This window comes from Pseudopipra pipra, chromosome 5, assembly GCF_036250125.1.
Source record: "Pseudopipra pipra isolate bDixPip1 chromosome 5, bDixPip1.hap1, whole genome shotgun sequence".
In the NCBI taxonomy this organism is placed as follows: domain Eukaryota; kingdom Metazoa; phylum Chordata; class Aves; order Passeriformes; family Pipridae; genus Pseudopipra; species Pseudopipra pipra.
This window is the reverse complement of record NC_087553.1, coordinates 27,324,234-27,337,275: the sequence shown is the minus strand read 5'-3', so window position 1 is coordinate 27,337,275 and position 13,042 is coordinate 27,324,234. Positions and strand designations below refer to the sequence as shown.

The 13,042-nt window shown below is 48.1% G+C and overlaps 6 protein-coding genes across 6 annotated transcripts; 4 read left to right on the top strand and 2 right to left on the bottom strand.

Moving 5' to 3' along the window:
• The first annotated feature begins 2,760 nt into the window (after positions 1 to 2,760).
• LOC135414487 (histone H2A) lies at positions 2,761 to 3,409 on the top strand. Its single transcript, XM_064655307.1, has one exon. It carries the CDS (start codon positions 2,795 to 2,797, stop codon positions 3,182 to 3,184), a length of 390 nt encoding a protein of 129 aa, XP_064511377.1. The 5' UTR covers positions 2,761 to 2,794; the 3' UTR covers positions 3,185 to 3,409.
• Positions 3,410 to 5,274: 1,865 nt separating this feature from the next.
• LOC135414472 (histone H1) lies at positions 5,275 to 6,149 on the top strand. The gene has a single exon (XM_064655291.1). The coding sequence runs from the start codon at positions 5,327 to 5,329 to the stop codon at positions 5,981 to 5,983; it is 657 nt and encodes a 218-aa protein (XP_064511361.1). The 5' UTR covers positions 5,275 to 5,326; the 3' UTR covers positions 5,984 to 6,149.
• A 1,162-nt stretch (positions 6,150 to 7,311) lies between these two features.
• On the bottom strand, positions 7,312 to 7,904 carry LOC135414475 (histone H2B 1/2/3/4/6-like). Its single transcript, XM_064655296.1, has one exon. The coding sequence runs from the start codon at positions 7,887 to 7,889 to the stop codon at positions 7,395 to 7,397; it is 495 nt and encodes a 164-aa protein (XP_064511366.1). The 5' UTR covers positions 7,890 to 7,904; the 3' UTR covers positions 7,312 to 7,394.
• A 2,961-nt stretch (positions 7,905 to 10,865) lies between these two features.
• Positions 10,866 to 11,279, top strand: LOC135414496 (histone H4). Its single transcript, XM_064655315.1, has one exon. It carries the CDS (start codon positions 10,906 to 10,908, stop codon positions 11,215 to 11,217), a length of 312 nt encoding a protein of 103 aa, XP_064511385.1. The 5' UTR covers positions 10,866 to 10,905; the 3' UTR covers positions 11,218 to 11,279.
• A 429-nt stretch (positions 11,280 to 11,708) lies between these two features.
• Positions 11,709 to 12,226, top strand: LOC135414474 (histone H2B 7). The gene has a single exon (XM_064655295.1). The coding sequence runs from the start codon at positions 11,711 to 11,713 to the stop codon at positions 12,134 to 12,136; it is 426 nt and encodes a 141-aa protein (XP_064511365.1). The 5' UTR covers positions 11,709 to 11,710; the 3' UTR covers positions 12,137 to 12,226.
• Positions 12,227 to 12,266: 40 nt separating this feature from the next.
• Positions 12,267 to 12,764, bottom strand: LOC135414495 (histone H4). The gene has a single exon (XM_064655314.1). The coding sequence runs from the start codon at positions 12,729 to 12,731 to the stop codon at positions 12,420 to 12,422; it is 312 nt and encodes a 103-aa protein (XP_064511384.1). The 5' UTR covers positions 12,732 to 12,764; the 3' UTR covers positions 12,267 to 12,419.
• Positions 12,765 to 13,042: the final 278 nt, after the last annotated feature.

The window sequence follows — 13,042 nt, the reverse complement described above, 5'->3', positions numbered from 1 at the left end:
TTGTTTTTTAGTTCCTAAACATCCCTTTCAACCTTTAGCTAGTAGCTAAGTAGTTTCTAGTAGCTGATAGCATGTAAAAACTGAAGTCCTGTAGTACTACTAATAATTACAAAATGATTTCTTCTATATACTCTTATTAAAAGGTTTGCTTCATATCAAGGCTCAGATAACCACTGGATGCATCATGGACAGGCTACCATAAGTAAAAAATTGGTTAACAATTTTAATGTTGAGATTAACAGATAATTTTACTTGTGGATAATATTAGTATTAAGATACCAGACTAGCATCTGCCATATTCTCTATGTAGATGAACCCTTCTCTGGTGGGGTAGAGTGAACACTTGCTTGTTGCTGTACCCATCCTCTTCTGGCTGAGGTGAAAGGCTTTGAATTTGCTACATGTTAAATGCACTCAAAGAGGGGATTAAAGAAGGTAGGTAATTACCCTCAACTGATAGACCTCTAAGATGGCTTTGGGGTGTGTGTGGAAAGGGGAGGTGAGATGGGAGTATGTACTTATTATGGCCCTGGTCACGGACACAATGTAATGCCATTTTTACTGCTTCAGAACAGATGTTCTCAGCTCAGGACTACTGGTAACATAAGCCCAGGCCACCTCTCCTTTTTTTTTTTTATTGTGGTCATATAGGGTTTGAGGTTCTTCTCTGTAATACAACCTCCATCTTGTGCTCACATTTTTCATCTGTAGCTCTGAGTAGTGTTCACAGAATAAGAAATGATCATGGGGAGGAAATGGGCTGGGAAGGGGCTGAGGCACCGAGAAGCGATGTGACTTGCCCAACTAACCAAGGTTAGTGACCGCATAAAGATGGAAATAGAAAACAACGCCTAAGATGAATCAATTCATTATAATCCATTGAATCATATCATTATGCAGAGATTCATCCAAAATGTTACTAAACCCTCAGAAGGGGGACCTGGATTTAGTTACCCAGAAGTAAACAAATAGTGACAGTACTTTGCGTGTGCTATGAACAACTTCTTATTTTGCTTTGTTTGTAATTCTGCTGCAGCTGGCATGCCCTGTACAACTTAGATCAGAATTCCTGTTATTGTACCCTTCTGGAAAGAAGGATGTGCTTCTCTCTTGATCTCTGAGTTGCAAAGTTTAAATGCAATCTTTTGGGGGTTTAGTGGTTTTGTTTGTTTTTATTGTTGTGAGGTTTTGTTGGAGTTTTGGGTTTTGGTTGTTTGGTTTTGGTGGGGGTTTTTTTGTTGTTTGGGTTTTTTTTTTGAAAGGGTATCATGGATAGCCTGGTGGGAGTCATGTCTTGATCCTTGCCTGAATCTATTACAATGGTAGCACCCAGGGTAAGTAACACAGTCTTGCATGCACGCTACCCCACTGTAATTTTATGATACCCGTATCATAAGATCTGTTGTGCATTAAAAAGAAAAACCATTTAGAATTAGATTTAGAATGCAAAAACATCAAGGAATGAAGATGGGAACAACATAAAAAAACCCAAGCAACCAAGTAGCCAGAATTTACGGAAACAAGAAAGCAGAATCCCATGCTATGGGGAAAAGGAGGAAGAGCCTGTTGTACAACACTGGTGTAACAGAAGGACGTGACTAAGTCCATTGTCTGCCCTTGCTCACAGTGTATGGAAGAAGAGAAAAATATGCCAGGAAATAAAGAGAAAGCATGGGCAATTCCTAAATGAACACAAATCTCTTTTGTAAGACAGGGCTAGGTCATACCAGATAAACATCCTAAATGTTCAGGAAATCACTTCAGCTTACAGGTGCAGTGAGCTATTCTCCACTTTCTGTAGCAGTGTGACAGCCTGACTTCTAATGCTCTTCAGAAAAGCCTTCCAGTTATTGTGGCCGATTTTAGAGTCTAAACTAAACAGAGTCTAGTTTAGAAAGCAGACATTGATTATTCTATGCAGGGTACAAGGTGGAGATTTCCACAAATCAAGCACACCAAGCAGTAAAAAGTTACATCTTTCATACATTAAAATTTACATGAACCCGCCTATCTAATAAATATTCTCCGCCCACCTAATACATATTTATGTATGTGATGTAATCTTACGCAATGCTTGAAACACAGTGCTTTTCTTTATTAAGCAACTTGTATTGTAGAAGTTATCTGACGACATCAGTTACGTTTACAAAGGGTGAGAAGACTCAGCCTGGAAATATAATTCAGCTTGAAATCATCAATACTAGTTTGATTACAGCAATATTGGAGTAATTCCTCTCTAATATCAGAGAAACCTCCTGTATTACGTGTTCCTGCCTAGTGTCTACACATATCGGCAGTGCTGGGTTGCAGATGTTCCTACTGAAACGAAAGTTTCTCTTTTATAGTAATAATAACAAATTTTTAAGGTAGCCCTGTAGCAGCACTTCTGAGGTTTAAAACACAGGAATGTTTCTAAAACGACAGCGATGGCTTTAGCAGAGTTCCCCCCGTTTCCGGGAGGAGGCTGCGCGCCTCTGCTCTCCCGGGGCAGGCGCGGACACGTTTCCCTGGGAGGCGGGCTCACGGGGCGCTCGGTGCCAGCGCTGCCGGTGCCGGGGCGGTCGCGGGGCGCGGGCGGAGGTTCGGCCCGGCCCGGGGGCGGCTCGGCCGCCGGCGACTCCCATTGGGTGGATTTGGATCCGCGGCGCCATTGGTCGGAGCGGGAGAGAACGCGGCGCAGCCAATCGACGAGCAGAGCGGGGCGCGCGGGGAAGCTATAAGAGGGGCCGCGGGCGGGGTGCGGTGACACGTGATCACGTCACTTCGAGCGGCGGCGGCAGCAGCGTCGGGAGCGATGTCCGGGCGCGGGAAGCAGGGCGGGAAGGCGCGGGCCAAGGCCAAGTCGCGCTCGTCGCGGGCCGGGCTGCAGTTCCCCGTGGGCCGCGTGCACCGGCTGCTGCGCAAGGGCAACTACGCCGAGCGGGTGGGCGCCGGCGCGCCCGTCTACCTGGCGGCCGTGCTCGAGTACCTGACGGCCGAGATCCTGGAGCTGGCGGGCAACGCGGCCCGCGACAACAAGAAGACGCGCATCATCCCCCGCCACCTGCAGCTCGCCATCCGCAACGACGAGGAGCTCAACAAGCTGCTGGGCAAGGTGACGATCGCGCAGGGCGGCGTGCTGCCCAACATCCAGGCCGTGCTGCTGCCCAAGAAGACCGACAGCCACAAGGCCAAAAGCAAGTGAAACAAACCTGAGGAGCTTTCCCACCTCAAAAGTAACCCAAAGGCTCTTTTCAGAGCCACCCACTTTCTCATTAAAGGAGCTGTACATCCTAGCAAAAACTAAACCAAAAAAAATCTCCAAGTAGCCCCCAAAAACCCTAAAGCAGTAAGTCCAAACCAAAAAAACCCTGCCCCAAGCCCTTTATTTTAACTCTTCTAAACGAAATTAAATTTAAAAAATTACAATGTAACATACCAGTTGCTGCTACATACGTGCCAAAAACCGAGATTTATTTCATGTGAAAGGAATCACTTTTCTCGGGGTGTGTGTGTGTGTGTGTGAAAAAGATGAAGTTCACTAATACTGTATGAAAGAACCCACAACCCCATCAGGCCTCTTTTTTTCCGCTCATCCCTATGTGAAGCTCAGGTAACTCACTGATGTCTTGAAAAACAACCCTGCCCCTCTAAACAATCTTCAGGCTTACAGACTTTTTTTGGTTTCGTTTTCTGGTGTTTTGGTTTTGGTTGTTTTTTTTTTTTTTTTTCCTTTTAATCAATGGGCATTCTGAATTATCAATTTTTAATTATATTTTTATTTTTAAAAAGTCTTTGTCTGATCTGTGAGACCATTTTCTGCCTCAAATCTGAAAGTTTGAGAATAATTGGTAATCACACTGGACAGGCAGTTTGAGGTGAAAAGGACTGTTACCAGTTTTGATTCTACCTTATACATGGTGCTGAACATTGCCATAATTATGTTGAAATAGAAACAGGAAATTCCTCTTATTGGTCAAAACCCATATTTTAATAATTATCCATTTGAAAATATAAATTACTGGAATCATAAATTCTAGTATCACCAACAGTTACAATAGCAAGAGGCAACAAGGAGTTCATAGGCCTTTGGCAAAACAAAGGGTTGTACTCACTAATTAACACACCAGAGAATACTTCTATTAATTCTCTGTACTCTGAAAAAATAATGTGCATTTATTTTTAATTGAAGTGTGGTCTTGGCAAAATGCAGCTGAAGAGACGGTCCCCCTCTTGCTAGCACAGCCAGGTGTTTCAGTAAAGCAGACACATCAGCTGGATAGGCTGTTTTTAATATTACTACCAATGCAGGGATCAGTCACTGAACAGTAAGAAAACGGAATATTTAGGAATCTGCTGTGAAAAAGGAGTCCTAATGGATCACTTGAGCATGTTTTATTGTGTAGAAGTATGGGAAAAATCAGCTGCAGCAGTGTCTCCTTAGGTAACCATGACTCAGATTTTCACCAATCAAGCTGTATCAAAATAAAAACACTGACGAATTACCAAGTGTTAGGCCACTGATTATGATTATTAACAAAAAGTGGCCGTGTTGAGTTCTTATGTTACCTAATTTAATAAGAAATTAAGTATTTCTGTAGCAGAGCATGAGGGAACCATGTCTGCATTGTGTACACTGAGCAACACAGTACAAGCTGCTATGCTGTAAAAAGTCATCTCCTTCTGGGGCACGAACAGCCCTTCACAGGACTTTAATCTGCTTCTTGCCTTGCTGCATAATGCACTAGTTCAATTTATTTTAATTATTTTGAAAGAGGTGAAGTATTTTGGACAAAGGAGCTAATTTCTAATCCATATTCAGTGCTCAAGATGAGCCTGTGTTACTTCCTCCTCTTTGAAATCAATTTGTGACTAAAATATTGATTCAAATTCCTGTTTTTCAGTTTAGATTAAGAGAAGACCCTTTAAAGAATATTAAATAATTACTTTGGAAATTTAGTTCCCCACGTCGCGGATTTTATTTAGAAGGAAAAACAAAAGTTTCTGTCTCCCGAGGTCTGTCCAGGTCCAGGACTCAGGGTTTATCGCCTCTTTTTTAGCTCACCCGTTGCCTCTTCGAAAGGAAACTTTGCCGAGGAGGACAAGAGTCTTTCTTTTCCACGCCTCTGCGAACTGGAGGGGGGTCGGTGGCAGAAATTCTGATAAAAACAGGCTTTTTTGGCTCCTAAGAAACACAAAATGAGCGGGGAGAAGGGACCTTTCTGCCGTGCAGCGGGGCGGGCTCTGCAACGCACCAATCACCGCTCGGCTCCGCTCTATAAATACGAGGCCGCCGAGTAGCTCCAGGCCCAGTGGTTTCCCGTGGATCGTGGACGAGCCTGACGCGATGTCGGAGACCGCGCCTGTTGCCGCTCCCGCGGTCTCTGCTCCCGGCGCCAAGGCCGCCGCCAAGAAGCCGAAAAAAGCAGCGGCCGGCTCCAAAGCCCGCAAGCCCGCGGGGCCCAGCGTCACCGAGCTCATCACCAAGGCCGTGTCCGCCTCCAAGGAGCGCAAGGGGCTCTCCCTCGCCGCGCTCAAGAAGGCGCTGGCTGCCGGCGGCTACGATGTGGAGAAGAATAACAGCCGCATCAAGCTGGGGCTCAAGAGCCTCGTCAGCAAAGGCACCCTGGTGCAGACCAAAGGCACCGGCGCCTCCGGGTCATTCAAGCTGAATAAGAAACCGGGTGAGACAAAAGAAAAGGCAACCAAGAAAAAGCCGGCAGCCAAGCCCAAGAAGCCGGCGGCCAAGAAGCCAGCCAGCGCCGCCAAGAAGCCCAAGAAAGCAGCGGCCGTGAAGAAGAGCCCTAAGAAGGCTAAAAAGCCGGCGGCTGCGGCGGCCAAGAAAGCGGCCAAGAGCCCCAAGAAAGCCGCAAAGCCAGGCCGCCCCAAGAAGGCAGCGAAGAGCCCGGCCAAGGCAAAAACGGTGAAGCCCAAAGCAGCCAAGCCTAAGGCAGCCAAGCCCAAAGCGGCCAAGGCGAAGAAGGCGGCGCCTAAAAAGAAGTAAGGTGACAGAAGAAATTAGGAGTCCACTCATTGAAATAAACCCAAAGGCTCTTTTAAGAGCCACCCACTCACTCTCAAAAAGAGCTGGAACACTACGGTAAATCACGGCAGCTAAATCTTCTAAAGGTTTAGCAGGAGTTTATACGGAATAAAGATTTAAGATTTTTGGTACGTGCACGCTCGGTACAGCCTCCGTGGGAGACCCGGACTTCCCTAAACAGGAAGTTGTGTCCCTACACTTCGGGGGCCCTGCGATAACAGCGGCGGTCGCTCCGCCCCCTCTTTGTTGCCCGGCGCAGCCCAGATTCGCGGGAGGCGGCGGCCCAGCGAGCGCCCTTCGCTCCGGTGCCCGGGGGGGTTTGAAAGTGGCGCGTTGGGCCGTGATTGGCCCCGCACCGCCCAGCCGGCCCCGCACCGCCTCCCCGGCAGACCCCGCCTCCGGGGCGGTGACCTCCCGCTCCGCCGCCGCTGTTGTCGGTGCCGGCCCCACGCCGGGAGCGAGTGCCGGTCGCTGGGTGACGCGCGGCACCGCATCAGCCCCCGCTCGTCTCACGGGTTCCAGGGCCGGGGAGGGCTGGGGGAGGTGGGGAGGGCAATGGACCAGGGATGGGGAAATGTGTTTTCGACGGCAGTTTGTGCAAAGCGCAGCTCACAGCGCTGCGGCGGGGCTGCAAGAGTTGCGGCCCCACACTACCATCCTCCCAGTACCTTGCACATCACTGATAGCCCCCGTTTTTGTTTTCCTTTTTTTTTTTTTTTTTTTTTTTTTAAAGAACCAATTCTTACATAACTTTGGACGTTGGTGTTTTAAACGGGAAACCCCTTCGTCAAGAAAATCCTTCCCTGTTGCCTAATCGAGTACAGAGATCCTTGAATAATAAAACTGCCAGCACTGGCAGGGGCGAAGGGAGTCAAAGGGTACACACGAGAAAAAACAAAGAAAAAGCTATTAACACGCCCGAAAAATTAGCCACCGAGACAGAAACAATATTTTAATTTACTGATATAGCGGAAACGCTCATTAGCTGATAGGATTTTTAAGCAAAAGGAATTGAAAAAACCTTAGAAAATTTAAGACCTTTATCTACCTTTCCCCGCGGGACTCGCACTTGGAAATATTGCTGCTTTTTAGTCCCATTCAAGTCCAATATGAATTACGTTTATTAAGCTTCAAACAAGCAAGTCCACTCTATATGAAGAGCATAGGCCGCTTAAAACGAGACCCCGCCTTCCCTTGAAAAATTAGTAGGTACATTTAAACGTGAAGAAACGAGTACCTAATGTACCACTTGCGTGCAAAAGAAAAACCTATTACATACCTTCCAATAATAATAGTGATTCAGCCCTTTTATTTGAAAAATTTGGTGGCTCTTAAAAGAGCCTTTGGGTTGAAAGTGACGGTCCGAGGCGCCCTACTTGGAGCTGGTGTACTTGGTGACAGCCTTGGTGCCCTCGGAGACGGCGTGCTTGGCCAGCTCGCCAGGCAGCAGCAGCCGCACGGCCGTCTGGATCTCCCGCGACGTGATGGTGGAGCGCTTGTTGTAGTGCGCCAGGCGCGAGGCCTCGCCGGCGATGCGCTCGAAGATGTCGTTGACGAAGGAGTTCATGATGCCCATGGCCTTGGAGGAGATGCCCGTGTCGGGGTGCACCTGCTTCAGCACCTTGTACACGTAGATGGAGTAGCTCTCCTTGCGGCTCTTCTTGCGCTTCTTGTCGCCCTTCTTCTGCGTCTTGGTGACCGCCTTCTTGGAGCCCTTCTTGGGCGCGGGCGCGGACTTGGCCGGCTCGGGCATGACTGCAAACACTTCCTGGCTGCTCTGTCGCACCGGAGTGCCCGAGACCGCGATTGCTCCCTTATTTATAGGGGCCTTATGCAAATCCCCGGTATCAGAAATCAGCGCTTCCATTGGACAGAGCGCCAGTGACGTCACCACACACACGAAGTGCTTCGCTATTGGTCCTTTTTAAAAACCTCGCTACTATTGGACAATGATTCAAATCTCACCAGCCAGTAAGAACGAGCCCTTTCGATCCCACCGTCCGGCGGCGAAGCTCGGCCTGTGCCGCCCTCGGGGTTACCCGGAGCGCTCGGACCGTGTGTCCCCCGCGGCTGCCAGGGCGCGGGTTCGTACCGACCAAATGTGCTTATCGGCAACTTCTCTAGGCGAAAAAAAACCCCCAAACTATAGAAAATTGCAAAGAGGTTTGCTACTGTTGTGTGCTTTTTTTTTAACTTCAAGCAGCAGCATACCTTCTCATAAAAATCTGCATTTCTAACAGCCACGAGATAGATATTAAAGGGAAAAAAACGAAACCAGAAAAGATAGGAGGACTCTGGAACACAAACACATAATGGTATTTCAAATTAATTCTTTTGGCCCACAGAACATGGTTTCTTTTTCAGCACTTTAAATGAGATGGAAGTTCTGATTTAATTTGTAACGTGAAATAATGTGGATTTCTTTTGAGATGTAATAAATATTGGATGGTAGTATTTAAGTTAAAACCAAGGTAATCCTAGAAATTAAATGTGCTCTCTATTCTGCAGTTTGAATGTATAATGAACCAGAAATTCCAGCTGTTTTATTGTTAATATGACTTCATTGTGTAAGGAGAAAGCACTGTTTAGACAGAATATATGGGGAATTAATCTAGACAGTTGTATTTCTCTCAACAGTCTAAAAAAACATGTTCACAAAATGGAATAGTTGGTACTTGTTAACACCATGTCACCCATCTCACTTCAGTAAGAATTGGGTTTCCAGTGATTGACCAAAGCTTTGGAGCATCCTATAGAAATAATCATGCAGAATTAGGAAACCTAAGTGTGAAGGGAGGGAACAGAGAAAAGATTTCATCAGCAGCTCTAGAATAACTAAAAGATGTCAGGGCTTGATAGAGTCGCCAGCTTATCTCGTGTTATGAAACAGTATGAATTGTGGGACTCTGTCTCGTTCCCCTGGATGGTTTATCTCCTCCACGTGAACATGTGCTACAGGCTGACAGTTTTCTCCTGTTCAGGTAACTGTTCCAGCTGGAAGTGTCTAGGAGGCAATAGCATGTCATAAAGGCAAAGCTACCGTTAGTGTTTTGCCAGTGCAGCTCCTGGGTGAGCCCTACACAGATTTTTCTGGAAAATTCTCTTTCTTATTCTGAAATGTCATGTCAGAAAGACAACTCTTTTCTCTCTGTGATTATTACCTAAATAGGCTCCATCCAAAAAATGGAATTTTTGAGTAGTATCTTGACATTAATATCCCACCTTCTGCAGTCTCTCCAGTCAGAAATGCTGAAGGACAAATCATCTGATGAAGAAGAAGAGCCAGAAAGTTATGTATTTTCTCGGTCTTACAGAGTGCAGCTGTGAAAAGTAGAGTACACCCAAAAAACAGACCAAGAGAGAATATTAACCAAAATAAACAAGCAAAGATAAAAATGTAGACTTTTAAGCATAGTAGGATAAGCGATGGGAATTTAGATTGATTTCTGAACATAATTTCATTTTGGTCTGGTGTATTCCTCTGTGTGGAACACAGGGAAAAGGACCAAGATGAACTCTCAGGAAAAGTTATAGAATGGCTAGATCATCAACAGGAGACACTTAGCACATAGCATTAGGGATAACTACAAATATATTGACCATAAGGCACAGCTGTCTAGCAGTTGTGATTATTTGGGAAGATTTCTGAAGTCCTTGATGAACCTTAGAATCACATTTGAGAAGCTGAGTTGCAAGGCTGCAGGTTGCTACCGTAGATCTTTTAGTTATTGAGATTAAAATATTAAGCCTAATTGCCTTCATGCTCCATACCTTGCTATTTATAGCTGCAAGTTCTCTAGTTTTCTAAATTGTTGAGTGTTGCTATCATCTGAAAACCTTATAACTCCTGGCAGGAACATATAATATATGGGTCATATTTCTACAGTATAAACTAACTGTACTGAAAAAAAGACAAGATGCAAGAAAAGAATAAAGTAGGGGAGGAAGTAAACATGCATTTTCAAAACCCAAAAAGTAACATCTGGACACTTGAAACTACTAAAGATGATTAAGATGATGCAACTCATTAAAACGTTGTGTCCTTCTTTCCTTGTGAATGCAGCTGTAGAACTATAATAAATAATAAATACCGCTTTGCGTTCAAAAAGTAGCATTATGTGAAGGAAAAAACTCAGCAAAAGAAATAGTTTAATACGTATCAATAAAGAGTTAGACCATGAAAATGACCAAACACCTGCCACATCTTTAAAAGCACTTGAAGCAATACAGGTTTTTTGTGGGTACATCAGACAAGGGACACAAATCAATTCTTTCATCAGGACGTCAGTCTCAGAAACACAAGGCCACGTGATAGTTAAGTCAGAGACATGGGACACATAAAAGATTTTCCTCCCTGCAAAAATAAGTGAAAGTGTCGCCCTCAAGGAAAAAAACAAACAAACAAACAAAAAACCCCCACCTTACTACTTTTTCTCAGCTCTCGGTAGTAAAGGGGGGATTTCCAGCAGTACCGGGCCCAGCGGGCCCGTCCCTCTCGGCTGCCCGGCCGGGCCCTTGGTTGGGGCTCAGCGCCAGCAGAGTGCGGGCGGGACGCGGCGCTCGCGGCCCCGCCGCCACAATTGGTCGGATATTGCAGCAGCCCTGTGGCCGGCGAGACCCCGCTCCCCCTCGGCCCCGAGAGCGCCGACGGCGGGGCCGAGAAGCCGGGCCTTGTGTCCCGGGCAGGGAATGAGCCCGCCCGGATCCGCTCCCGCGGCCCCTCCCGAGCCGCGGCCGCCCCGGCCCTCTATGGGAGCGATGGCGCGAACGTCCCGCCCCGGCCCTGCCCCGCCGCAGTCCTCAACCAGGTCGGACCGACCGCAATATACACGCGCTGGGGCCCCTTTTCCCATTACAACGTTTGCGGCTGAACGAGAGACATCATGTCTGGTAGAGGCAAGGGCGGGAAGGGGCTCGGCAAGGGCGGCGCCAAGCGCCACCGCAAGGTGCTGCGCGACAACATCCAGGGCATCACCAAGCCGGCCATCCGCCGCCTGGCTCGGCGCGGCGGCGTCAAGCGCATCTCGGGGCTCATCTACGAGGAGACGCGCGGCGTGCTGAAGGTCTTCCTGGAGAACGTCATCCGCGACGCCGTCACCTACACCGAGCACGCCAAGAGGAAGACGGTCACGGCCATGGACGTGGTCTACGCCCTCAAGCGCCAGGGACGCACCCTCTACGGCTTCGGCGGCTAAACTCCAGTCACTAAAATTACATCAATAAAACCACCAAGGCTCTTTTCAGAGCCACCCACAAATTTCACAACGAGAGCTGTTTATTACTGATTTTTGAGCTAAGGTTGCGATAGATTTACTGTGAAAATGTTCTGGTTGTGTAATCCAAGAATCAGCCATGTAATAAACAATTTCTAAAGGTCCAGAAAAATCAGCTATATCAAAATGTCCGGTGTGCTAAGATTAGAGGCGTTACGTAATTTCACTAATAAATGTAAACTCAGTGCAGCATTTATTGCGTACTTACATAATTTTGCTATTTAAAGCGGTACTGCCTTCACGATAACCGCAAAGCACAACAACGGTACAAATGCAGCGCCTGAGCTGTGACAGTCACAGAAAGGAAGTGCCTGTAATTACGTTGGTATTTTTTACTCCAATAGGAATGGAACGATTACAATCCTCTAATTTGCATAACGCCGTTATAAATAGGGGGGGGCAGGCGCCATTTTCGATGTTGTTGAGCTACAGCAAAGAGGTTGGAAAGAAAACATTAGGGATGCCTGAGCCGGCGAAGTCTGCTCCAGCGCCTAAAAAGGGCTCCAAGAAGGCGGTCACCAAGACGCAGAAGAAGGGCGACAAGAAACGGAAAAGAGCAAGGAAGGAGAGCTACTCCATCTACGTGTACAAGGTGCTGAAGCAGGTGCACCCCGACACGGGCATCTCCTCCAAGGCCATGAGTATCATGAACTCCTTCGTCAACGACATCTTCGAGCGCATCGCCGGCGAGGCCTCGCGCCTGGCGCACTACAACAAGCGCTCCACCATCACGTCGCGGGAGATCCAGACGGCCGTGCGGCTGCTGCTGCCTGGCGAGCTGGCCAAGCACGCCGTCTCCGAGGGCACCAAGGCTGTCACCAAGTACACCAGCTCCAAGTAGAAGAATTTTAAATTAACCCAACGGCTCTTTTAAGAGCCACCACACTTTCCTAAACGGAGCTGTAATTGCTAATACACTATGGGATTTTCTTTTATAAATTCTGCAATGTATGCAAATAAGAGTACACGTTCTATTAGAACGTAATATCGTACAACTACTGAGTCAGCAAATTTCCATTTGCATCCACAATCTTTGCAGTAACAAACAGCTCTCTTTGTAAAATTTGTGGGTGGCTCTGAAAAGAGCCTTGGTGGTTTTAACAATGACTTTTGCGACTTTGATTTTAGCCGCCGAAGCCGTAGAGGGTGCGTCCCTGGCGCTTGAGAGCGTAGACCACGTCCATGGCCGTGACGGTCTTCCTCTTGGCGTGCTCGGTGTAGGTGACGGCGTCGCGGATGACGTTCTCCAGGAAGACCTTCAGCACGCCGCGCGTCTCCTCGTAGATGAGCCCCGAGATGCGCTTGACGCCGCCGCGCCGAGCCAGGCGGCGGATGGCCGGCTTGGTGATGCCCTGGATGTTGTCGCGCAGCACCTTGCGGTGGCGCTTGGCGCCGCCCTTGCCGAGCCCCTTCCCGCCTTTGCCTCTGCCAGACATTACACGCGCTGCCGCAGTGAGTATGTAATAGCTTGGGCTCCCTGGAGCCGCACTTTATTTCCCCGGAGCCGACCTGGTTGAGGACTGCTACCGGAGGCGGGGTCTCAGTCGCAGTCCCCGCCCCCCGCCCGGGCTTCCCGCCGTTCGGTGGCCGAGGCTCTTTCCCGGCTCTCGCTCGCAGGCGCGCGCGGCGGTTCCGCCTCTCCCGGGCTGGGCCGGGCCCCGCACCGCCCTTCCCGCGGCGGGGTCGCGCTGCGCTGTCTCTGCCCGCTGTCAGCCCGCGCGTCCCTTTGCTGCTTTCCTGTGCCGTC